The sequence below is a fragment of the Macrosteles quadrilineatus genome, unplaced genomic scaffold, assembly GCF_028750875.1.
Source record: "Macrosteles quadrilineatus isolate MER2022 unplaced genomic scaffold, UCM_ALF_1.0 Scaffold_2__2_contigs__length_208266976, whole genome shotgun sequence".
NCBI classification, from domain to species: Eukaryota; Metazoa; Arthropoda; class Insecta; order Hemiptera; family Cicadellidae; genus Macrosteles; species Macrosteles quadrilineatus.
The window spans coordinates 161,521,956-161,549,662 of record NW_026542595.1 but is presented as its reverse complement, the minus strand read 5'-3'; the positions used below and the strand labels follow the sequence as shown (position 1 = coordinate 161,549,662).

The 27,707-nt window shown below is 34.8% G+C and overlaps 1 protein-coding gene across 1 annotated transcript; it reads right to left on the bottom strand.

Moving 5' to 3' along the window:
* Positions 1 to 1,143: 1,143 nt before the first annotated feature.
* On the bottom strand, positions 1,144 to 27,707 carry LOC128985088 (protein 5NUC-like). The gene is made up of 11 exons (XM_054404467.1): positions 27,459 to 27,707; positions 21,895 to 22,095; positions 21,163 to 21,364; positions 15,025 to 15,225; positions 7,293 to 7,361; positions 6,736 to 6,831; positions 4,178 to 4,318; positions 3,458 to 3,530; positions 3,329 to 3,423; positions 2,138 to 2,270; positions 1,144 to 1,207 (listed from the first exon to the last, which is right to left on the bottom strand). Exons 1-11 carry the CDS (start codon positions 27,705 to 27,707, stop codon positions 1,144 to 1,146), a joined length of 1,524 nt encoding a protein of 507 aa, XP_054260442.1.

Sequence of the window (27,707 nt, the reverse complement as noted above, 5' to 3'; positions counted from 1 at the left end):
AACATTAATACTAACACAAAATTATATACCAAGTAGAGCTAAAATCCTCTAATTATCATCACGATTATTTCTTAGACCAATCTTAGACAAAGTACTAAGGATATTACTGTGGAAAATTTCTTAAACCGAGCACAATTTAAAATTTTTGACAATCGTTAATCATACTGACTTGAACTTCTCTGTCATCTTTAGCTCAAATTACATATTACAAATTTCAATGATAGAAAAAGCATTCATAGCACACAGCACACACAAGAGGTAAACCCAAAATTTTCCTTACTACAGCTACGCTTGGCAAAAACCAGAAACTGTTTCAAAATTAACTACGCGAGATTTTTCAATAAATTGTGTGACACTGTCAGAGTTGTTTATATGAGATATTTTAAAATTAAATTATCTGAGGGGCTTATTGCCATTCCTTTTTTAATGGACGAATTTTTGCATGTCCTTATGTCCTTTATTTTACTTTAATATTTAATTTCATGTCATTGACTGTTACTGTTTTTATTGTTAACCTCTATGTATCGTTACTGTTAAATTAACATTTTTAAGTGTTTGTAATAATTATTAGCATCTTATGTACTGTATTTATTTAATTTATTGACTACGCCAATGTCTGAATTCCATGGATCAAAGGCAATCAAGATTCTTGATTCTCATCCCTATTCGACATCTAGCAGGTGGAGCAGTACTCCCTGCTTGCGCTTAAGATTTGTTCCGTAGTTAACCAAATTCTTAGAATTAAAATGGTTCTTAAATATTACTTTATCCCCTTAGTTAGTTTGTGTCTAAACTAAGGACGGAAAAGGAAAGGTAAATATTATCCCGACAGAGCAAATATCTGTAGGCAAACCACCACTTGCCCATCTGCAAGTACTCCTTTTACCCTTGCGCAAGTTCAACGCACCATGCTCGTCACCTCTCCCCAATATTTTACAAAACTATTAAGTACTTCAAAGTTATCGAAATGTACAAATAACTAATTATGAACAATGCCAAAATTACCACATTCCACCACAAGATAAAAAAAAACGTAAATTAAGTTTAAGCATTTCTAACAGCAAATAAATAAATTTATGCTTAGAAAGTCTAAGAGTGGAGATCCAGTAAATGGACCTGAATTTACTTCGTGGGCTAAAAGTATCATTCGCCAAATGCGTTTTCTCCGTTAAACGTGTGCATGTGTCGGAAAAAGTCCCTTAATATCCTAGTGACAAATTACACTATTACGTTACGGCGTAATTAGGTGTTAACTGATAAATTTTTAATACTCTTCAATAGCCCAATTATAAGTATGCTTGTCACCACTCATAATCTTTACCTTTAGTTGTGAACTATTAATTTTCCTTTTGTGTTTTATATTTAATATCATATGTTCAGCTGTTTAGTGTTTATTTAATATTTTGTAAACAAATATTCAATTACATTCTATGTTCATCCAGACTAGACCTATCTCCTCTCTTTCTTTTTATACTTACTTTTTGATATACTCAAATTACCAACAATCTGCATTCTGCCAATACTAATATATTTAACTATGATGTCCTCCTCCGGTTTGGGAGTGGTGGAGGACAAAACCAATAATATTAGTGATGGCGGGGGCAGCGGTGTTAACAATGCTATATTTCTTTTGAAAATAGATTATACATCATGATGTGCTGAATTAACAATCTCAATGACGTTGTGGTAGTACGTAAGAAAGTTAAACTATTGTTGGAAACCCCGGGCTATGGTAGGATGAAAATTATACTATTACAAAGTGCATTCACTTCAACAGTCAAACAAAGTAATGGTTAAACAAACTCACTCATAATATTTTAAGAAAATGTTGAATGGGTCTTTTCCCTGAGAGAGTAGACGGAATGCTTTAGCCTCTCAATTGAATAAGACAAATTTTCTACCGAAAGTCATCAGGTATTTTTATCCGGATTAATCCAACGTGTAGTTTTCAAAACCAGCATATGACATTATATAAGCATACACAGCATTTTAGTTATTTTAATGGTTTCATATCATTTTATTGTATGCCATTCACGTACAGACAAATGTTGTCATTTACGTTTTTAACAATGTTACATGTTAAATTCAGAAGCAATTCATAAGCTTGGATATTATGAAAAAGTTGAAGAAACGTGACCGTAATGTCTTCTTCACTGGGGAGGGTTTTTCTTCCTGCTTGGCGTTCAGAATGACTATGCGACCCTCCACCGCTGGGTAGACCGGGGAGTGCTTCTCTACGTACTTGGTGAGCACTACGTAGTCAACGTCATCTGGTGGCAAGAAATTTCTTTAGTACCGTAATCTGATTTATAAAAACTAGTCGCTCTGTCCCTGATTCGCTACGGGTGAGAATAAAGAGAATAATCTGGGTCTTTAATTTCACTGCGAATAAGTTACACACTTACCATAGTTTATAGAGACAAAGCTAAATCGTTCTTATAGCCTACTTTTATGGACATTTCTTATGAATTTACAATAAACTGTGTGGCAGGATCAAAACTTAGGCTATGTAAAAATTTAAGTCCGAAAAAGTTAACAAACAGTTATAAAAAAGATTACAATGCAGCTTTGATATTTTAATCGTGATAAAATATAACGATATATAAAATATATGATAAAATATCAAATATATGCCTCTGACTGGGGTTCGTAACCTTTCGATACGATTTGTCGAAAAACAAATATTATTTGGGGATGTTTCACATCAAGGCCATTCACTCAAGTATACGCTTGATAGATGTGAGGTGTACGGTTTTCTCAAAAGTCCATGATCTTTATTAGCTTTTTATATAGTGTGGCTGAAGAGTAACCTGCATCCCCCTTAAAAATTTTCACTATCTGCGAAACTTGAAATCGGTTGCGGCAACTTTCTTAGATATAAGAGGCTACAATAATTAGGAAATTTTATTTTCAATTGTATCCTTAGGGGTATTGGGGTTATGCTACGATCAATCAAATTGTTTGAAACCTTTCTCAACGGGCAGTCCTCTGACTGCTGCATGAGTCTATGACCACTAAGCTATTGATCTATCCTATTCTTATAGTCGTGAATAGAGCTACCATAGGATTAATTAAATGTGCGTTTATCACATGCCAGTATATATTGCATTTCTAAGTTAAGCAGCAAAATAAACTAAACAAATTACCAATTCAATATGCCTTCTGACTCTTCCTTAAAGTATGAATTTATCTTCAGAATAAGTACAAACAAGATAATGTAACATATCTTCACACAGTATCAAATACGTAGCCAGCGAGAGCTCTTATCATGCACAAGAAGATTCAAAGTAGCCTACAACAGGTTTTTGAACATTCTATAGGAACATACCAAAGATGTAGGTGTTAGGTATGTTGGTCAGCATACTGAAGCCATCCCCCTCCATTAGCGATATTCTCCAGCATTGCAACCTTGTAGATGGCAGTCTTGTCAAGAGGTGTGTACTCAGCCCTGTCACAGTCGGCGCAACGAACCTGTACACTGACTACCCTACTGCCAGGGGCTGCCTGCATGTTGTACACTACCTTCAGTCCTGCACATACAAGAGGGAATCAGGAGTCGCTGATTACAAACACAAATGTACTAGTTTGAACTCTTATTTAGCGTTAACATCTTTTTACTGAAACTTACTAGGGAATAAGTTAGCAGTGCACATACCGGTGAGAGAATTTCAGAGGTGATGGAAATAAGAAGGTATTAAATTTGAGCTAGTGTCAGAGTCTAGAAGTATGTGGCCTCAGTCTCAGTGAGTGTGACGTCTAACAAAGGACTTGCCATGACTAACCAAAGACCTCTGCGACCATTCAGACATTTGTATGATTATCTAGTGCCTATGTGTCTAATAAAAACTTGTATGACTAATCAGACACTTGTATGACCATCTAGCACCTATGGGTCTAACAAGAGACTTGTATGACTAACCAGACACTTGTATGACTAATCAGACACTTGAATGACTATCTAGCGCCTATGGGTCTAACAAGATACTTGTATGACTAACCAGACACTTGTAGACTAATCAGACACTTGAATGACTATCTAGCGCCTATGGGTCTAACAAGATACTTGTATGACCTAACCAGACACTTGTAGACTAATCAGACTCTTGAATGACTATCTAGCGCATATGTGTCTAACAAGAGACTTGTATGACTCAACCAGAGACTTGTAGAAACTCGCCGACAGGACCCCTTGAACACTTGCTCGTATCTGTGTACTGCGTCTCCAGCACATCTAGTAACACACTCCCTCTCAGTTCCTTCACTACAATTTTTCCTCCCCAAGGTAGTATTGATACAACGTTTCCTGCAGTGATAGGACCTATAATAGAAACCATATTCAGTTCTGTAAATATTGGACATCTAATGGAAAATCTGAGTTTATTGAGGGATTTGGTGAATATTCCATATACAGAATAAGCTATTATACCGAGCATGGTGAGAACCTGGGCCCAGTACCGTTTAAGGAAAATAAATAATAACTAGTGCTTGTAGGGACATAAGTCCCTAAAAAGCTCAAACGTAAAAAAATTATTGGAATATTTAAACAAACTCAGAATAAAATTATCTATGAGTCATGATAGATATCAGTCTAAAAAACAGTTTGTTGTTTGTCTTCGTTTGCTTTTGTTGATGTAATTTTCAATTAATAGTTTGAATGAACCAAGAGGTTTAACTCTGCTAAAGGCAGCAAACATGTTTGTGAATTAATATTGGTTTTTCTAACGTAGCTTTGGTCTTTTGGTTAAGGATAATAAAAAGGCTTCCCTGATTGAAATATTGGAAATTGTCTTCTCTTCATCAAATATACATAAAAAAAAGCTTTGTGACATAAGCTTAGTTTCTGGTCAAAAACGCTAAATTAGCACCCCGACCCCAGTTATTATTTCTAAGTTTATGCTCCTTTTATAATGGTTTGGCAAAATTAGTGTAAAGTAAAGGCACCCCGACCAAACCTAACCCTAGATTTTTTTTCTGATCAACATTTTTAAAACTACTAGTGTAAGTGTATGTGGTGGTATTCCTCCTAAAGGTGCGATTGACTTTACATATTCTATCAAAAAAGCCCTAATCAACGCCTGATTACTAACTATTTTGAGACTGGTTAGGTTTCCATCACCTAGTTAGTGAAGCCAATCACGAATGACTTTTTTCAGCTATTCTAAGTAAATTCCTTTCATTGGAGCCATCTCCTATACACAAGTTTGCAAATTGCCCGGTAAAACAATTTATTTCAACTATCTAAGACGTGAATAAAAAGTCTAAATTATTATAGGTAACGTTATTCCCAGGTTTTATATAGTATACAGTGCATTGCAAAATTGACTGGCAGATGAGTAATCCAAATGTAATATTGCTTACTGATAAATCACGATCAGCTGTATTGAAGTAAACAAAAATCAGGCTTCTTAATGCTATTCTTATGGAGAACATTTTACGTTATAGCTAATTTTGTGTTAATATTTTGGAGATTTCACTATTTTTCCCGCCGTCACGGGATCGAGACCTTTAATTTTGAGCCCTCTCCCGTCGTTCTATGACTTCCCAGTCGCCACAATTTTGACGCAAAGAATTGGCTTACGTAATTGATATAGAATAGAAATAGAATATAGAATACATTTATCGCCTGTAAAAATAATGTTGTACAACCAAGGAATTAGATATTTTTTTCTACTAAAATTAAACGTTCTTTTTCAAATTTTTCATTCAAACCAAAATGTATTATTAATATCGAGTTCGTCCTTAATTATAATTTTGATTACAATATTTAAGCTATAAATTATACCATCTCGGTAGACCTAAACTACAATTATACACTTTTGTCGACAGTTTTACGGGGACTTGACATGGGTGGCTCCCACTTCTTGCTCAACCTTGAAGAGATTCTCTCTAACCCTTCTCTATGTCACCAGAATTTTTCACTGAGTTAACACACCGATTGTGTATTTGTTCCGTAGTAAACTTGATGTACTGTGATTATTATTATGAAAATTATTATGTAATGCAATTGTGTTTATTATGTACATCATACATCTTAGTGTACCAAACACGATGTTTCAACTGTGTGAAGTTTCTATCTCTTAGTTCAACAGTATACTATCACATTGCAAATGTCTAAAGTTGATAACAGATTAACTTCAAACGGTATAAGTTAATTAATTGATAACTAATTAAAATTCATTGTTGAAGCCCCGGAACTGTAATATATAAAATATCTGGCTTTTACAATACCTTTATCAGTTCCAAAAACTTTTGGAACTTTTGGAACTGATAACAGGTATTGTAAAACAGATATTTTATAATTGATAACTGTGACCTACGAATAGATAAGAACTATCCATTTTATAAGAAGCCATTGAATATTGTAAAAATGTGTTAAAAATAGTAAAAAGATAATGTAAACAGTTGCAAAATATTGTACAGTAAAATAGTTAGTTAGTATAATATTTATCTATAAAATATAATGTAGTGGTTTATTGAAGTAGTAACAAATAAAATAACCCAATAACAGTGCAACAATAAGCTTGCATCAACGTTTATTTTTACAACCCTGAAGTTTAAAATACATGTTTTATTTAAAACTGTAAGTCAAGAACTAAGCTAGGAGCACCACTAAAATTGAACTCATACATTGGTTTTCTGCTAAAGAAATAGAACGAACGTGAGAATATTTGATATGTTTTTATTGTAAAATAAATTTAAAATCCTACAAAAGACTCTTAATTTAAGATTAATTACCCCTTTGATTGATAGAGGCACGTATTCCACCAGCTTGCTGTATGGCTACAGAAGCTACGGTCCAACCCTGACTATTCGTGTATTTTACTGTGTTGCCTGAAACACAGTATCTAACAATTATTTGGTTATATATCTTTAAATCTCTAATTTAGAACTAACATTGTTAGATGAAAAAATCAAACTAAACATTGCGCTGCCAGTATATTGTGGATGTATTAACAACTACTTAATGGTAAACCCCCGTTTTTATTGCAGCATGACGAAAAGCAGAATAACAATTCCCAGCCAAATTCCTGTCCCCGTGACAATTTCTCATAGCAACTACTATTGGAAGGGGCCTGGGGGGGTGGAGCCCCGAGCGAGCAAAAGTCGAGTATCCTTACAAACGAAATGTTTACAATCCTTACAAAAACCCTTACAAACTTATACAAACGAAAATTGCACAGTGTAAGAAACTTACGTAGTCCACATATGAGTCCGCTAACATGTTGCCAATGTTGCATTCTGATATCATACAAGCAAGTTTTCTTATGGTTCAGAGAACACCTGTGTGGCACCCACGACCTTGCCAAGCTTATCGTCAAGTTGCTTTTCGTACGGTTGAAGTGCAGCGAGCACATCCGGGTCTGTAATATAGTGTAATTGAAAGCATGGCATTTGTATAAAACTGTATCCTTACCATGATTAGTAATTATTGGTTATAAGCCTCCTACATGTCTAAAGTTATGAGCTAACAAGGTAGTATCAATAGTAAGATGATATACTTTACTTATATTACTAATGGAATTGTTTAGAATATTAGCAAATGTAAACAACAATTGGTTCATAGACTTAATAAAAATAATACAAAACCATTAATAAAACCAACGAATAAAATAATTCTCTTATGTGTAAAATGGTTATTTTAGCAACCAACATAAATCTATACTTATTTAATACGTATACTAGTTTAATCTTAAGTTATTCAAATAGGACATAGATCTTACAGCTTTAAGAAAGACAAATTTAAGTGAAAATACAATCAGGCAAATTAATATTTTCTTAGTCTGCAGTTTTGCTGTGGCAGGGATATTGTATATATTTAACCTTTTTATGAATTAAGCCTGTGACGATATCGAGCCTCTTTATATCAGAGTCCGACAAACAAAACAGTGATGAGGCTGTGGACTATATAACACAATGAGACTCAAAAAACCGTTGGGCCTTGAATTTAATATGATAATGTATTGTAGCCCGGGAAGAGAATTTAAGCCATGGCTTGATCGGAGCTGAAATGTTTCTCGTTTAACCCTCTATGGTTTTTAAGCTTTTGTAGACTTCTAGCCTTGAATCGGATCAAACCTTAGAGAGTATCGGTGTTAAGCCCTATCGAGATGTAACCTTTAAAATTAGGGTTTAAACTTTCTAACAGTTTAGTCTTATATCGATTTCAAACTCCAAACATTGTATTTTTATACCTAGACTTATCCTTCACAGTTGGAAACAACCCGAAGTATGTTTGAAATGCCACACAAGCTTTGATACAGGAGACCAAGTACATCAAAGTATATACTATTTTTTTACGATTGTAAAAAAAATAGTAGGCTAATGGAGGGGATGGTGTGCTGAGACAGCTGGTTTTTATTTTTGGTTTCCATGGAAATAATTGATTGTAAATAAACTAATACTAAAGAAAGAAAGTTGATACAATTTTAACTCTTTATTTATTCTACATTTATTAACTTAAAACTTAATTTAAAGCAGGAAAACCAAACATAACTTTACTTATCCACGGATATCACTATATGGTAGCAGAGCGTGGTTTCCTGCTTTAACTTTTTACAACTTTCTAAACTTAACTTCTTTACTCAAAATTTTTACTACTTCCAACTTTGAACTTCACTTTCCCAAATAACTAAGAATGACTTCAAGATGGGACCTTCGATTGAAATCTGCCTTACTACGACTGAAGACTTATACTACTGATACAAATGCATTCTTGGAGACTACAGACTTAACAGAACTACAACTTCAAACACGACTACGGACTTTGACAAGCTTTGTAAAGAGAGTGGAAGAAATTCAAAAACGTTTGGACACCGAGCCTATTACTGAAGATGGACAAACTGAAGGACCCACCACAGAGGACGACTTCATAAACACTATGATGGACTGTGAGGAGGTGCTTGCACAGCTTACGGTAAGACTAGATATTTCTCAAACTAATAAGTCACAGGCAACAGTGCCTGATACGTCTACCGTTCAGCCAATACCAACTATACAGCACCAGTATGTTCAACTACCAAAGTTGGTATTACCAACCTTCCAAGGGGACATGCTACGGTGGCAGGAGTTTTGGGATAGTTTTGAGTCTGCCATTCATAGCCACCCCACACTCAGTAACGTTGACAAATTTAACTATTTAATTGCACAATTAAAAGGTGACGCTAAACGTTGCATCGCTGGACTCCCCATTACAGATCTAAACTATGATATTGCTATTACCTTGTTGAAAGACAGATTTGCTAAGAAACAGGAAATAGTGAATTCTCATTACTGTGCCTTGAGGGATATGCCACCTATCAAGTCCAGTGACACGGTAACACTAAGGCGAGGATTTGACAACATTGAGAAACATATGCGTTGTCTTCAAGCCTTAGGTGAAGACGTTACTTCTAACTACTTTGTTTCTCAAATTTTCAGTAAGCTGCCCTATGAAATTGTTTTGAAAGTTGAAGAAATGAATATTTCTGGTGAATTGGATGTTAAAACTTTGTGCAAATTTGTAAATAACTTAATTTCGATTCGGGAGAAAGCAGAGCAACTGACGACCTCAACACCTAGCACTTCATCTTACTCTAATAGTTTTGTTACTGTTCCCAATCCACAGGCGGACACTAAGAGGTTGACAACTACCCACTCACTCGTGGGAAACGATAAATTAAATTGTATTTTTTGTGAAGGAACACATTGGAATGACCAATGTACAAAATATCAATCTGCTGAGGCACGTAAGAAAGCAATTCAAGGTAGGTGCAACGTATGTTTAAGTAAGGGACACACTGTGAAATTTTGTAAATCACATAAAAGGTGTGTTTACTGTAAACAGCAGAATAATCACAATAGAAGCTTATGTACCAAACAGTTTCCTACAGACCAAATTTCTAGAAACACCATCAAAGTAGACACCCGATCAACTAATCATGCCAAAGCTCTGCCTGCAAGTAACTCCAACCCGAGCAAGGTACCTATAAATACCGAAGAGTCTGCTTTAATTTCTATGTCGGAGAGTGTTATTCTTCAAACTGCAACTATTACTTTGCGTAATGCTGATACTAAACAAGAAACGCGTTGTGGTGTTCTTTTTGATAGTGGTAGTCAGAGGTCTTATGTGTCCAAAGGTTTGGCTTCTAAACTGAGTTTGAATAGTAAATATTGTCAATCATTGTCTTTATTTACGTTCGGCAACCGTGAATCTAAAACTGTTGAGACTCAAGTAACAGATGTTCGATTACTGCTGAACGATGACACATGTATGGATATTATAGTAAACATTGTTCCACATATCACTGGGAAGGTAGTTTCTAGTACCAATATCAACTTAAATACAATTGCTTCCTCCTATCCCAAATTAAAGTTAGCAGACGGCCAGTTTACTTCACAAAATATTGATCTATTAATAGGGAACGATTATTATTTTGATATCATTCAGGGTCAGAAGATAGAAATTTCACCAGGCTTATTCTTAGTGAATAGCAAATTTGGTTGGATCGTAACTGGTAGGCATAACGATAACAATGATCATTTCCCTCTGATGTACGAGTCATCTTTTCTTACTCTAGTGAAACCCAACAACTTATTTCCTAGGTCACCACAAACTTTAAAGCCAGATATCAATATTTGTGAAGGTGACGACATCAAAAACTTGTGGCAATTAGAGACTATTGGTATTAAGGATGACCCACACGTGAAAGATGATGACATCGCATTGATTAAATTTAATGAGACTGTTAAATTTGAGAATGGTCGTTATTCAGTTTCCTGGCCTTGGAAAGATTATCCTCCAAATTTACCCACAAACTACAATCTTTCTCTCGGTCGTTTGAAATCTTTAACAGATAGACTTTCAGACAAACATAATCTTCTATGTGAATACGACTCGGTAATTCAAACCCAATTGAAAGACGGTATAATCGAACGAGTGAGTTTTTCAGACAGAAACGATGGAGTCCTTCACTATATACCTCATCACCCTATTATCACTGAGTCGAAAACCTCAACTAAACTTAGGATAGTGTATGACGCGTCAGCCAAAACCAGAAAAGGCAACAATAGTCTTAATGATTGTCTTTACCGTGGACCTGTAATTTTGGAAAACCTATGTAGTTTACTTTTACGTTTTAGAATGAATGCTATTGGAATTATTGCTGATATTGAGAAAGCATTCCTTCAAATAAATCTTCAAACTCCAGATAGAGATGTAACTAGATTTCTGTGGCTCAAAGATCCTTTGTCAGCACCTACTAAGGATAATATTGAGGAGTATCGATTTTGTAGGGTTCCGTTTGGAATCATATCCAGTCCATTTTTACTCAGTGCTACTGTTTTTCATCATTTGTCAAATTGTGAACTTGATAATCTTAATGAAAGGTTGAAGTCTTCATTTTATGTTGATAATGTGGTTACCGGATGTGACACAGATCAAGAGGCCACAACACTATTTACAACTGCTTCTAGTTTGTTCTCTGATATTAACATGAACCTTAGATGTTGGTCTTCAAACTCAAAGACACTAATGACACAAATACCAATGGAAAAAACTACAACTGAGAATCCTACTGATGTTAATGTTCTTGGATTAAGATGGAACACCAATCTTGACAATCTTCACATAAAACCTGTTAACAATGACAGAAACAAACCTATTTCAAAAAGACAAGTTTTAAGTACTATATCATCCGTTTTTGATCCCTTAGGGTTATTATCCCCTGTAACACTGAAGGCTAAAATCTTTCTCAAACAGTTGTGGGAAGACAATTTGGATTGGGACGAATTACTAGATGAGCCTAAATGTAGGGAATGGAATATTATATGTGATGATATTATTAAAGTAACTGAAGTTTCTATTCCTCGATTCGCAGGATTACGAGCAGATCATGTAGAGCTCCATTGTTTTACGGATGCATCAAAGGATGTATATTCGTGTGCTGTGTATATCAAATTAATTAGTAAGGAGACTGTCAAAGTGACTCTCATGTTTTGTAAAAGCCATTTAACTCCAAAGTCAAAGCCGAAAATTACCCTTCCAAGACTCGAACTTTTAGGAGTGTTGATTGGAACAAGAGCATTACGTTTTGTGGAAGAATCCTTAAAATTTCCTGTTGTAAATAAGATACTGTGGACTGATTCACAATGCGTGTTACGTTGGATTAGCACAACAAAGCTGCTTCCTAAGTTTGTGGAGAGAAGAGTAATGGAGATCAAAACCAACACCGAGACGCAATTTAGATACGTTCCTACTGACGAAAATCCAGCTGATATGGCGACTCGAGGTAAAACGGTGGATAATCTGAAACACTGCAATGAATGGTGGTCAGGTCCACAATGGCTGTCTTGTAGTCAAGACTTGTGGCCGGATTGGTCTTCTGATTTTAACAAGCCATTAACTGAAGACGATATGGTTGAAACTATTGAAGAAAACGTCGTCACCTTGACTACAAAGACCGAAGACGTGAGTGAAACTAGTCCTTTTGGCATAGATATACAAAGGTTTTCATTACTTTCGAAACTGATTTTGACAACAGTTTATTGTAAAAGGTTTATAAGTGGATGCAGGCGGAATAAACGACCAAATCATGTTATTCCTACATCTGAAGAACTCAAAGATGCTCGTTTATCGTGGATCAAACATGTTCAAAACACTTGTTTTAGTGAAACACTAAGTAATATAAGAGATGGTAGGTATGATAGATTGCAGAATCAACTTGGCCTATTCGTTGATATGAATGGACTTATCAGATGTAAGGGTAGGATCTCAAATGCAGACCTTGAAGAATATTGCAAGTTCCCTATACTTCTACCAAAGAACGATTTATTTACTCAACTGCTCATAGAAGAGTGTCACTGTAAGATATTTCACATGGGAGTGCAACAAACTCTCTCGGAACTTCGGAAATCCTTCTGGATAATCCATGCATAGATAAAACATACTCCCTTAGTAGATTTCTCATCCTAATGGAACAGCTGAAGACAATTTTATTGTTAGTTCTGTACGGTTTATGTTAGAGGTCGTGTTTTGTTTACAATTTGTTTCCCGTTAATACAGTCATTTAAAACCTCGTTTAACCAAATAATACGATCTAATCATAAACAATAAATTGTCCCCTAGTTATTTAACCAATCAGTAAAGCACAAATCAAGAAATTAACCCTAAAATAATATAAACAAAATTTCGTCGACACTAGCGCCCAGTGTGGCGTACATGAACTAGACATGAAAAACGAGCTTCAAAATTTACAATGGGATGAGAAGTCTACTTGTGTTGGTTAGTCTATGATCCATGGCAGAGCTGAAGTCAACAGAGTTTTGCGAAAATGTTTGAAATGTTTAAAATACGAAGGTGGACCATACAAGCTGCCCCAAATACCCTCGCTTCCAACAGAACGGGTGACTGAAAGTATACCTTTCCAATTTACAGGACTTGACTACTTTGGCCCTCTCTACATTAAATCCTTTCAAGATTCTAGAGTTGAAGTTTCAAAAGTTTACGGTTGCATATTCACCTGTTTAGTCACGAGAGCTGTTCATTTAGAGATCACCAATAACTTGTCGTCAGAAGAATTCTTACTATCTCTCAGGAGGTTTGTGGGAAGAAGAGGTACTCCGAAGAAGATTTACTTGGACAACGCTACTCAGTTTAAGAAGGCTTCCTCGTTCTTGAATGATATGTTTGTTGAACATCTCGATACACCAGAATTACTGTCTTATGTAAGTGAAAACCACATCGAATTTACTTACATCCCAGAGTTTGCCCCTTGGATGGGAGGAATGTACGAGAGGTTGATATCTTTGATAAAGAGATGTTTAAGAAAGAGTATTGGTTCAGTTACTCTGACTAAATCACAACTCGACACTGTGATGATTGAAATAGAAGCTGTTGTCAACTCAAGACCACTAGTTTATGTATCTTCCTCAGATCAAAGTTTGACTGACTTTATTATAACTCCTGGCCACTTCCTTAACTTCCATGGAAAAAATGGTTTTGTAAATAGTTTGAATGAATGTCAAGAAAACGACATGGAGTTTATTTCTAAAGTGACTGAATCGGACTTATTAAAGATGTGGAAAAAGGGAACCAACAACTTAAATAGCTTTTGGAAGATTTGGAAGAAAGACTATCTGTTGAGTTTAAGGGAGAGAACTCAACATAATATCAAACAAGGAAGAATTCTGTCAACCCAACATCCACAAGTTGGTGATGTAGTTCATGTTCACGACACATTACCCAGAGGGACATGGCGACTTGGGAAAATAGAAGTCCTTAACGTCAGTGCTGATGGAAACGTAAGAAGTGTCAAATTAAAGTTAGGATCTGGGAAATACATCACCAGACCTATTAACTTGTTGTATCCCATTGAAGTCTCTGACGTGAATTCCGGAAAGAAAAAAGGGGCCCAGAACAACTAACTAATGATGTGGGAGTGTGCTGAGACAGCTGGTTTTTATTTTTGGTTTCCATGGAAATAATTGATTGTAAATAAACTAATACTAAAGAAAGAAAGTTGATACAATTTTAACTCTTTATTTATTCTACATTTATTAACTTAAAACTTAATTTAAAGCAGGAAAACCAAACATAACTTTACTTATCCACGGATATCACGATAGATGGCTTCAGTATGCTGACCAACATACCTAACACCTACATCTTTGGTATGTTACTATAGAATGATTGTAATAATTTTGTACCCTAAGTCTATAGTTTAATCAATTTTAACCTGGACATTTATGTATCATCATTCCAGGACTGATTGTAGCTGTGACCTCCAGCCTTTATTAAAATTACATACAGAACGTTTAAGATGTCTGAAAAAGCTAAAAAACTACATATGTCAAACTAATAAAGGCTTGAAAAATACTACGTATTTACGCTTAAAACAATTTTCCACTGCCTGGACAGAGTCCTAAAGCGAAACTTGTAGACCCTACGTGTCCGATTTGCTCATCACTTACTTGCTCCTTTTCACTCCTGATAGCGATAGCTCAAATTATTTATACCCTCTGACCACAGACATCTACAGTATTCATTACCTTGAGGCAAGTCGCCGCTCAGAAGTATTGGCGCTCCGTTCCAACTCTTCAGGTTTCCTTCGTCGTCAAAGTCCAACTCCAGGTATCCCAGGTATCTGGTGCCGTAGGATGCTTGGACCACGGGCACTTTCTTGCCACTGGCTTGGGTTATGACTGTAGGGTAGTCACCTCTGACAGTGTGATTAGGATCTGGTGGAGTCCCTACGAAAATAAGTAAATAGTCGTAAATACTGCCTTATACTGCTCTAGCACCATTTGTACAAAACAGGAAATGGGTGTCTCAGTAGAAAGTCTGTACACCCATCGGCTCTGACGAGACGTCATCTTGTACGTCAAAGAGCTTCATCGGAAATACACTCCAGGGGAAGACGTCAAATAAAAACATTAGTCTAATAATATTATTTAATCCATCTTATTTGGAATCAGTTTGAATAACCGTTAATCACATGTCATTACTTGTCGATCATAAATAAATAGGTATTTAAATAAAAACTAGTAGTAAGAAGACATGTAAACAAATCAAAATGTATACAATAAAGCTTTGGCATATGTTTGAAAATAGAAAAGCAAATATTTTGAAAGCAAAATCTTGAAGTGCTGATTATTTTCCATGAAAAACATCAATAATTATACTTATTTCTTGACGGTTACTAAGTAAATTTATTAAAACATTAATCTATAGCTTTATATTATTGTTAAGAAATGTAAACTTAGTAAAAATAAAATAAAAACGAAGCTGGAGTTTTTTTATTTTTTTTATTTTAACATTAGTCTTATGGGTAGCCATGATGGTTACAAAATAACAACGTAAATGTAAACTCAACAGAATCATAGCATGTGCTTAAAATCAAGCCAATATACGATCTAAACACAGTAAAATGGATAAGAATTTGTATGATGATGACCACTGATCAAATAATTCAGAGAAAGTATTACACGCCATTTGGAAACTACCGATGATAGAATAGGTAAAGTATTTAAACAGTGCAAGTAAACTTATTATCCAATGTTGACTATAACCACATGTGTTTGATAGCAACAAATCGATCTTGTGCAAATGAGAGCCAAACAAACAATTTTAATAAACTGTGTTTAACTAATAAAGCATATTGCTAAATTAATGTTTAGGTAAGTTGGCTTGAATCAACAAAATAGCAGTGTACCAACTGAGTTAAACAACGCATTCTATACTTCCCAACCTATTTTAAAATTTGAATTTTTTATAGTATCGTGTTGGCAACACACTTTATCGTCATGTTGTACGGGTCAGCATTAAAATAATCTACTTTAATTCTACAGGGTGTTAAAAAAGGCGGGGACATATCTTACCTAGTGATTCCTTGTGTCAAAATAAAGAGAAAATCAAGAATAACATTTTTTCCAAAATCGCTTCGAAAACCAGATATCCGCCATTTTGTATTTTTTTCATAAACATTTTTATTTTTGACGTTTTCAACCGATCTTTATAAAACTTGGTATGTAGGTTAAGGTAGAAAAGACCAATGTTAGAAAAAAATCATCTTGATTCAATTTAAAATTTCAAAATGGCGGCCATTTGAATTTTTTTAACTTAAATTACTCAAAAACGGCTAATGTTATAAACATTTTCAAGAACACTTTTATTTAGCAGTTTTGATTCCCTATGAAACTATACCAAGTTCAAAAATATCGAATAAGAAATAGCTGAAATATTAAGATTTTTAGTTGTAAAATGGGGTAGAATACGGCAGAAACTAGTCAGGTTTACCCCATTTTACAACTAAAAATCGTAATATTTCAGCTATTTCTTATTCGACCTTTTTGAGCTTGGCACCGTTTGATATTTAATTGAAAATGCTAAATAAAATCGTTTGTGGCATTTAAAAGTAGCATTTTAAAAGTTTTAAATGGCCGCCATTTTGAAATTTTATAATGAATCAAGATTAACTTTTTTTATGACACGGGTCTCGTCTACCTTAACATACATACAAAGTTACATAAAGATCGGTTGAAAATATTAAAAGGGGAAAATGTTTATGTAAAAAATACAAAATGGCGGATATCTGGTTAACGAAGCGATTTTGGAAAAAATGTTATTCTTGATTTTCTATTTATTTTGACCCAAGGAATTACTAGGTAAAATATGTCCCCACCTTTTTTGAACACCCTGTATATACAATACTTCTTGGTTGGCAACGACTCGGTGTATACAATTTCCCAATTAACTAAGCCTAAAGTAAAGTTTTTGCGTTTTCGTTTTACAAGAAAATGCCTAATTCACGTAAGAGTGTCATATTTTGGAAAATTTCAGAATGTATTCTCATAAACTGCCTGATATTTGTAGAAAATGAAGACGAACAGAGCTATAAATGCCCGAAACGCACGAAAAAATACTTGAGACAATTGAATGAAGAGCACGTGCTTGATAACAATGCTTTGGAATTATAACTGCAAATTAGAAAACAGACCTTATACACTTATAAGGTATAGTGAAAACTATTCTTGAAATTTTCTCAAAGTAGGCAAGTCTTTAAACAATTGCATCTGTTTATCATATGGATTAATGTTGGATTAGTTTTGCCTGAATTGCCAAATCTGGTCAAGATTGAGAAAATGTCAATTGGTCCGTTTCAACCAGAACTGTGGGATTGCCAGATGAAATTAATAACATAGAAAACATAGCAAACATAGAAAAAAATCTAAAGAAATGTATGTAAATCCCACATTTTTACTTATAAACTTCTTATAGATGTTGACTAGGTCTCGCCCTGTGGTCGAAACCTCGACCAAAAGTACATGCATTGTGCCAACTTCTCTATGTTCACCCCACGCTGTAAATAAAACATATGATTGGAATTTCTTCAATATTTTTTAATTTTCTGTTTATATTTTGTTGTTATTTTGTCACCAACAAGGCATGTTATATTTTAATTTTTTATTTATTGTTGTGCTTTTTTTTAGCCTATTTTAATTTATAAAGGGATTATGCACATCTACGGGCAAATATCTTTCTAACAGTACCGGTATGCGAATATTTTCCCTGCGTTGCACAGAAGGAGAGAAACATGGTTTTCAATAAACGTGCTTGTTTATTAATTTATAGAATTAGCCCCATGTTGAAACTCTATACAGTCCAATGTCAAATGTACACACGTGTACACTTGGTGAGGCAAGTGTGGGAGTAGTCTTAATCTCTTCGTTTGACCTTGGAGAAATACATTTTCGATGGTGGCACTCTTGAAAATGGTGCGTTTGAATGCTGTGGGTAAAAAACAATACCCCCGCCGCAGCAAACCTGCAGACTAAGCGAATTTCAACTTGTCTGATTACATATTTACTAAAAAACTTCCATAAAAAATAAGACATATTTATTCCCAATTCAAATAATATTAGATAGGCTATAACGAGTGCTTAGGTTTGCTGCTACGGGGAAGGTAAACAGTGTTTTATGACCAAAGGTCAATAGTATAGGATGAAATAAATAAGTTTGCCAAATTTGATCAACATATATCCATAAACAAGTTAACTACAACAGTTTTCATTTTCTCCATAAGAATAAAATGGGGATTTTAAATTTGCATTTTTTTTTAATTTTCTCCATGACCGTTAGACATACAACAATGCTTCAATATACTAAATTATTTCTTTTTTTAAGCTCTACAAAATTGTTGGGAAAGAAATTCTAAAATTTTATGTTTTTAGGGTCAAAAATGGGAAAAACCCATTTTACCCCATAAAACCCCCCATAAACCCCTGTTCCCATGGTCCGATTATGCTGGATCGCGAACTCGTTCGAATAAAATGTAGGTTTACACATTTGTACAAAATTTCATCAAAATCGGATCATTTTTGCTCGAGTTATCGCGCTAACGGACACACACACACACACACACACACACACACATACAGGGTGTTGAAAATGTCTGGAACCAACAATATATCTGGTGAGTGGTTAAAGAAAAACAACTGATATTTTGTGTACGGATATACTATGGTTTTACCTATCTTTTGGTGCCTTATGAAATTTTTTACCACTTATAGGGAACGTCCTGTGGAGGATGCAGTAAAAAGTTTTAATGGAAGCATATGGTAAATGATACATCATTTGAAAGGCCATTTTTTTCTGAGTAAGGAGCCGCAAGTTTCATCTCAAAAGGACCACCCTAGCAAAAGTGGCGACTGTTTGAAATTCAAAAACATTGCTATTTAAATGGTCCGTATTTGTTTCCTTTAAATGCTATTACAATCCAGTTACGAAGTACAGTAGCTTATAACGTGGTGAACTGAAAAGTGACTAAAAAAAACATTTAACTAAATTGTTTGTGTTGTTTTACTAAACTTATTTTTAACATAAATACCAATTAAGCTTTCAATTATTTTCAAAAACTTCAAACAGTCGCCATTTTCGCTAGGGTGGTCCTTTTGAGATGAAACTTGTGGCTCCTTACTCGGAAAAAAATTACCTTTAAAATGATGTATCATTTACCATAGGCTTCCTTTAAAACCTTTTACTGCATCCTCCACAGGACGTTCCCTATGAGTGGGTTTTTTAATTTCAAACAGTCGCCATTTTTGCTAGGGTGGTCCTTTTGAGATGAAACTTGCGGCTCCTTACTCAGAAAAAAATGGCCTTTAAAATGATGTATCATTTACCATAGGCTTCCATTAAAACATTTTACTGCATCCTCCACAGGACGTTCCCTATAAGTGGTAAAAAATTTCATACGGCACCAAAAGATAGGTAAAACCATAGTATATCCGTACACAAAATATCAGTTGTTTTTCTTTAACCACTCACCAGATATAATGTTGGTTCCAGACATTTTCAACACCCTGTATATATATATATATGAATTTGAACGGATGGTGTTTTTGGCCTCTAGGGACCTCAAAACGAAAAAAAAAATCGGTCCCGCGTCCAGGTCTTACCATGAGTACTACGGTAATAGCTTATTCCCTATATGGGAAATTCGCTAAAATGGCCGCCATTTATATGTTAAAAGTCATTTAGTTTTTTACCCACAGCGTTCAAACGCACCATTTTCAAGAGTGCCACCATCAAAATTGTATTTCTCCAAGGTCAAACGCAGAGATTAAGACTACTCCCACACCTGCCTCATTAAGGAGCACACGGGAGCCTATATATGTACATTTGACAGGGGAATAATAGGCTAATAAAACATAAGTTTCAATTTTTGACAATATTAACATAAATATTCTCAAAATACGAATAAAGCCTGCACATATAGGACTGATAACCAATTCTTTTAAATACATACCGCGGGTAAATCGGTCTAGTAGTGTGGTAACGGTGGCTGTCGTAAGCGTAAAATTTTGTCCCCATGTTAAATATCCATAAGAAAAGTTTAATTTCCATATTTAACCCAATTAACATAAATATATTGAAAATACAAATAAAACCTGCACATATAGGACAGATATCCTTTATTTTGGTACAACCTGCGTGTAGTTCGGTCCAGTAGTATAATCAGGCCAGCTGCCATAATTTTTGCAAAAGTTTTTTATAAGATTTAATTTCAACCAAATCAGTAAAATGTTATACTGTGATGCGTTTCCTTGAATAGCATCAGCATAGGTCGAGTTTGGTATCAAATTAAAGGTTAAAATGCATTGCCATGAACCCAAACTCAAACATAGAACCGAGTCAAAATGGCAACCGTTCAAATATTTCTTGAATCTGTCATTTTATACACAAATGTTACTCTGAGCACAAATTTACGGTATTGTATTCTATTAAATACCTGGGGACCAAGCTTTGCTTGAGAAAAATCATTATTTTACTATGACAGCAGTCCAGGTATTGCAGATATATTAAACCAACTGCCACAAACGGTTCCCACAATCAGCAACGCTCACCTATGAAAGTATTCCTAGTAAATAAGGATTAAATTATAGCGCGATTACATGTATTGAAGTAAACAAAATCCGTTTTTTATGGATTCGTATGCTATTTTTATATGCTATATACAACGTATATACAATACGATTTTACGTAAATACAAATTTTACAATAAAGCTATAGAAATTACGGATTAGAGACCATTGAGCACTATTTCTACAACTCGCCAGATGTCCACAGTTTTGACACAAAGAATCCTATTAGAATATAATATATAGATAATATGACCAACAAGTTACCCTTGTACAATAAGGTGTGTGAGTGACCTCCGACCACAAGGTCTATCTCCTCGACCTCCTTGGCGATCTGTTGGTCCTTGGCATACCCAGAGTGTCCGAGAGCGATCAAGATTTTAACGTTCTCAGCGCGTAGTCTCTGTGCCTCTTTGCGGATACTAGGAATCTCGTCAAGAATATTAACCTTCCCGACATCTGATGTTAACTGGAAGAACATAACATCTCTTCAGGATCTGGTGTCGTTTGGAAATCAAAAGGCTCTTGGTTCGATACTCAAATTTTTATTGAGCCATTACCCAGCTAAATTTAAAGACCTCCTGGGAATTCATAATGTTTACGAGTAATTATCATCAAATTTGAAGAAATTTAATTATTATAAATATAAATTAAGAACTTATTTATTATTTATTCTTTAGCAAACGGAACAAACTGAGATTAGTAGCTCTACTAAACCAAGGAGCTGGGATACGATAGAGGATATGCGGTACGAGTTACTATATTTACCAATCACGGACAAGCCTCTCTGTAGATCAAGTAGTACACCTCTACCGCCAACTTCCTTTCGCCAGCTTCCGAGAACCCATAGGGTGAAGTGAGTTACCTCTACCCTTGCCAACACTGACGATAAAACCATAGAATTTACTTAGGACAACGTACTGTTTGGCGATACTTACCCGGTTCATCCTATCGTGAAATTGCTGACATTAAATGACCTATTATGATATCCTATGATACCTTGGTGTCTGGCGTCAAGTATCCGATGACGCCAATTTTCACATTATTGACTGTCAGGATGAACGAAGGTGTCAATTTATCCACCTGCATACTCGGTTCCTGGGAAAGATCTAGATTACTGCAGACGTTTGGAACTGACACTTTCTCAATGTATTCAGACAGACTCTTGACTCCGTCGTCAAACTCATGGTTTCCAAGTGCCTAAAACATTTTACCATAAAAGGAGCAGAGGGTGTGTTGTTATAAAAGTGCATGTCACTAAAATTATCACAACGAAATGTGTTTCTTGCGATCAAAGTTTTTGCGAATGAGTTTCGCATGAATTTAATTTTTGTAAATAATAGTAATTATTTTTTACCTTTTATCATTCATTTTTACCTGTAGTCAATATCATTTAAATAATTATTATTCGTGATTTTTTGTTATCTCTCTTGACATTAAGCTACAAATGAACGATGCTACTCGTGGTTGATATTTAAGTTTCCAATGAAAACATCTGTTGTAATTATTTAAATTGCTTGTCAAATGGCTTGACACTCTGATCGTCAAACATTAAACTCATACAGTTACAATTACTTTACCCAGAAAATAGTTAAAATGTATAGTCTACTTTAAGACCAAATAGCCTTTAAATAGATTACAATTTATAATAAATAATAAAACAAATTGAACAAAAATATTTCATTTTTATAAGTCATCAAGAAGTATGAAGGCTCGTCATATGTTTGTTAAAAATAGGTAATACTTTTAACATATAACTTAGAAAATAATGGTATTAAATGTTCGATTATAAGCATTCCTCAACATCAATTTAGCAATATAAATCTACAAGGATGCGTAAAGTTAACCTAAAAAATAATGCACTCAAAGAGTTAAGCATTTTTAGTAGTTTTTTTAATACAGCCCAAAACAAAGAAACAAAAATTGTTTGTGTGTTTGTGTTGTTGTTGTAAATACACCTATTGATTATTTTACCTATAAACAAAACAAAAATTATTAAATTGCAGTTTATCAGTATCTATTACCAGTATAGATACTATTACCAGTATCTATTGTATTTTGAATATAAATACAAGGGAAGCGTCCCATCCTTGTATCCGTACAAGAAAAGTAATATACATTCCCCTACTTGTTTCACCTCAATGTGATTGGCGTCAGGTTTATGGAAGGTGGGTACGTGGTTAACGAAACCACTACGTTTCCTGCAAGTTTCATGAACGGACCAATTTTTTTTTGTTTTCTAGTCTTTTAGTCGAATTTTATCTGTACTTACAATATATATTAGGATTAAAGTACAGATACAATTCGACTAAAAGACTAGAAAACAAAAAAATTGGTCCGTTCATGAAACTTGCAGGAAATGTAGTACTTACCATTAGGTTTTGGAATCTGAAGAGTCCCTAGTGATTTTGGGGGTGGAAGTACCATTTTATAGGGGTTAAAGTTTATAGGGGTAGTGATTTTGAGATTTTTTTTATTTATGTGCCCCAAGCAAGTGGGGTGTCATTTTCTATGTTTATTTCTTCAACTACTACTACTGAAAAAAACTACTAGAACTATGTACTATTTTTTACAACTTTTAACATCAGCATCGAGATGTAAAAAAAAACATGCTCTTAGCATTCTCATTCAGTGGTTGTGATACCACCAGCGCAATTTATGGCAAGGAAAGAAAACAACTACTCAAACTGCTAGAGACTGAAAGTGGTTTCGTTAACCACGTACCCACCTTCCATAAACCTGACGCCAATCACATTGAGGTGAAACAAGTAGGGGAATGTATATTACTTATCTTGTACGGATACAAGGACGGGACGCTAACAATAAATCTAATTAGTCTTTTACAGAATCATTAAAGAAAATTGTAGCCAGATTGGGCTCCCTACCAACAACATCGGACAGTGCTGCTCAAAACTCCTACCACACCTACTATCAGATACAATTCTGGCTAGGGAACAAGCTGCTTCCATAAGAGTGGGGTTGGGCTAGACACAATAACTATTTGCAACCAATCAGAACAACTACTGAGCCGGCTCCTGTTCGTTTTTAAGTTGGCTGCTCAACAGCACAATGCTCCTGTGTTAAGAGCGGGATTAATAATCTTCATCTTGATGCTGATTTTGTGAAGAAGGGACAAACTCTAAAAACCCAACTCATAAGCTGTCAGTGTCACGTTAAGACTACGATGGAGAAGAACGAGTTAGAGACTATGACGATTCTATGGATGGTGATGATGCATCAGTAGCTGATCAACAATATGACACGTGATGGTTAAAAAGGCGTAACTACCAGTTTCTTAGTTAATTTTCCTCACAACTTAACCATATCAAATAGACTCATGATCAATTCTGTAATAATTGATATTAACTGGATTATTTTACCTTAATTAATTTGTCATATTTAGTTTTTCGTGAAGAAATTTGTATTTTTCTCATAAACTGTCGGTTGTATTGATTTTGTTTCGCTTTTTTTCGATTATGTATCGAACACATAGAAAGAAACATAGATTAAATTAGGCTAAGAAACATAGAAAACGACACCCCACTTGCTTGGGGCCCATAAATAAAAATATTTTCAAAATATCCCACCATCTCCGTAAACCTTAACCCCCATAAAATGGTACTTCCACCCCTACACTCACTAGGAACTCTTTAGATATCAAAACGTAATGGTAAGTACTACGTTTCCTGCACGTTTCATGAACGGACCAATTTTTATGTTTTCTTAGGTAAGTTTTACCATGTTTTACATGTACTATTATAATACGTTGACATTGGCCTGGGAAGAAACCATATCAATAAAAACTGTTCTGCTTTGTTTTTATTTAATTTAAATTTTTGTCATGACAAGATTGTAACTAAATGATTGTACTTTGTCTGAATGTCTTCAAATTTGAAGGTTATTGTTGTATTGAGGGAATATGACTAAGACGGATGGCGTCGTCCTGTAATCCAGCTACTAGGAGGTCACGAATTGTGGATATTTATAGGCATGCACTAAGGATGCGATACTCTCTGGTGTGGATTAACGTCCGCACGAATGAGTACTACGACTATCCGCAGTACTATCCTGATAATTAGACCAATTCGTATATACCAAGGCAGAAATGTGGTTCGGATTCCACTATAAACTGTAGGTTTAGTTGCCATTAGCTGTATGGGCTATTAATTAACAGCTGTGTCTAAGGAATGTCGGCCTTAGTCACTAACTAAAGATCGCACCACACATCACACATCCATCTCCATTCATACTTGGCTTAAAATGCCTACTTTGTATGGTTGCCATTTAATAAGAAAGAAAGATACCCCCGCCGCAGCAAACCTGCAGACTAAGCGAATTTCCATTTGACTGATTGGATTTACACTGAAATGTCTACTTAAAAATATAACATTTATTCCCGATTTAAATAGAATTAGTTTAACAAGTACTTAGGTTTGCTGCATCAGGGAGGGTAAAACTGTTTTTTTTTTTTTTTTTTTTTTTTGTAAAATGTTAATAGTTAGTAAGAAATAAAAACATTTTCCAAATTTGATCAAAATATTTTCTTAAACAAGCAAACTACAACAGTTTACTCATTCTCCATAAGAATAACATGGGAATTTTAAATTTACAATTTTTTGGAATTTTCTCCGTAACCATTAGGCACATAACGCTTCAACATACTAAATTATTTGTTTCTTGAAGCTCTACAAAATGGTTTGGAAATTAATTGCTAAATTTTATGTTTTTTGGGTCAAAATTGGGAAAACCCTATTTTTACCCCATAAAACCCCCCGTAAACACCCGTTCCCATGGTCCGATCATGCTGGATCGCGAACTCGTTCGAATAGACGTAGGTTTACACGTTTGTACCAAATTTCATCAAAATCGGATCATTTTTGCTCGAGTTTTCGTGCTAACGGACACACACACACACACACATATATATATATATATATATATATATATATATATATATATATATATATATATAAATTTGAACGGATGGTGTTTTTGGCCTCTAGGGACCTCAAAACGAAAAAAAAATCGGTCCCGCGTCCAGGTCTTACCTTGAGTACTACGGTAATAGCTTATTCCCTATATGGGAAATTCGCTAAAAGAAAGAAAGAATAAATACAACATGGAATAGCCACTTTAGAGGTTAAGTGGTAGAAAGGACTTGTAAGTCCTAACATAGTCACTTAAATATAGACATTTTTCATTTAATTCCACATTTACTAAATAATCAACAATTTAAGACTAATTGGAAACTTTCATTTTGTTTTCAAATGAAAATACGTGCTAAAGTTTTAAAAGTCATAAATTGTATGTATGTTTGTTTTTCATTTGATGGTTATTGTCGTGTTAGTCCAATAATTTATATGACGTGGGATGAAAATAATAATCAGGGAATGCAGATGAATCATGTAGGTATGTACTAGCGACATATTTGTTTTCATTGAGTAGTTACTGTGATAAGTTCCGACGGGCGTAAAAATATTAGGAACTGCAAGTTGTTCAAAGCAAAAGTGTTACAAGAGTATAACTTAGCATGCCTACTTTAATACTTATATGCATACTTTAATACTTATAGTACTTTTAACTTTAATGGCGACCATAAAAGCAGCTTTCATACATAACAATAAAAACCTGGAGGTAGTTACAGTTTTTTTTTCTTTCTCCGCCTATAAATAGTTCTATACGACGAAAATATTGTTTGCGTCAGAATTTTAAAGTTAGAATTTTGGATGGATATATCCGTTTTGGGCCCCACTGAACCCAAAACGTGTTTTTCGAAGTCTATGTATGTGTGTGTGTATTATTGTCTGTCTGTATGTGTGAACAATGAACATATACAGACCTACAGACGGCACCTGTGGCTCGATTTTGATGGAATTTAGTTTGTGAGCACTCAACCTCAACCATAGTATCTTCAGGCATTATTATTTTTTTATTATTGGGATTTTTAATGGTGATTTTCCTATTAAGACCCTAATAACGGAAAATCTAAGTTTTCTAAAAAGCGGCCGAAAATATTTTGATTAAAACTTAGTATGTTATTTTACTTTGAACTCAAAACAAAATGGTACCACTTCCATCGCAGTAGAAACAACGGCTCAGAAGTTATTTTAATTGATTTCATTTCCCATTAAAATAAAAAAATAAGGAACAGTCAGATTTTTAAAGCTAGGATGCATCGATTATGATTAAAACTTTATATGTAATGGTATATATGAGTTTAGACAAAAGGTATAACCCCCATTGCTGACAAAATTATTGTTCAAAAGTTATTGCAGCTTTGGGGTCTACCAATGATTATAGTAACTCCCACCGCCTAACCAGGATGAAGGCGGATAAGCTAATGAGAGCAAGTATGTGTCAGATGGCTGATACTGTTGATTTAACTTTCTTCAACTAACCAAAAATACGCGTGTCAATGCTGATGAAAAATAATTTCGCGATTGGCTTCAAAACTGGGAAATAGAACACTAAGAGTTATACAAAATAATAAATAAATCATCAAGGAATTCTGTTTAGTCAAATTCTTGAACCAAATTTTGAAATATACAACTACTCAAACTTACCATCACATCAATCCCGAGCATGTCGACAAACTGAGACACAATCGGCCACTTGAAGAACGTGTAGTAAGGAGTTCCCTGGAATGTATCTCCGGCATTCAGGAATATCGTGGGTCTCCCGGCTTGAGCAGCAGCCTTCTTCTTAGCGTCCACCGTGGCCTTTACCCGGGCAAAACCTCCGTAACACTCTTGTGGGGAATCTTTCGGGCACAGGCTCTGGCGGGGATGCGCTGCTTGGAACTGGGCGTGCAT

Excerpts from the sequence above, each read along its gene's own strand:
- LOC128985088 (XM_054404467.1), bottom strand. The coding sequence starts at position 27,707 with ATGCACGCCCAGTTCCAAGCAGCGCATCCCCGCCAGAGCCTGTGCCCG. Across the intron at positions 15,226-21,162 it reads ACACACCTTATTGTACAAGG|GGACTCCACCAGATCCTAAT; the intron begins GTAACTTGTTGG and ends TTATTTTCGTAG. Across the intron at positions 7,362-15,024 it reads GAGCGGCGACTTGCCTCAAG|ACCCGGATGTGCTCGCTGCA; the intron begins GTAATGAATACT and ends ACTATATTACAG.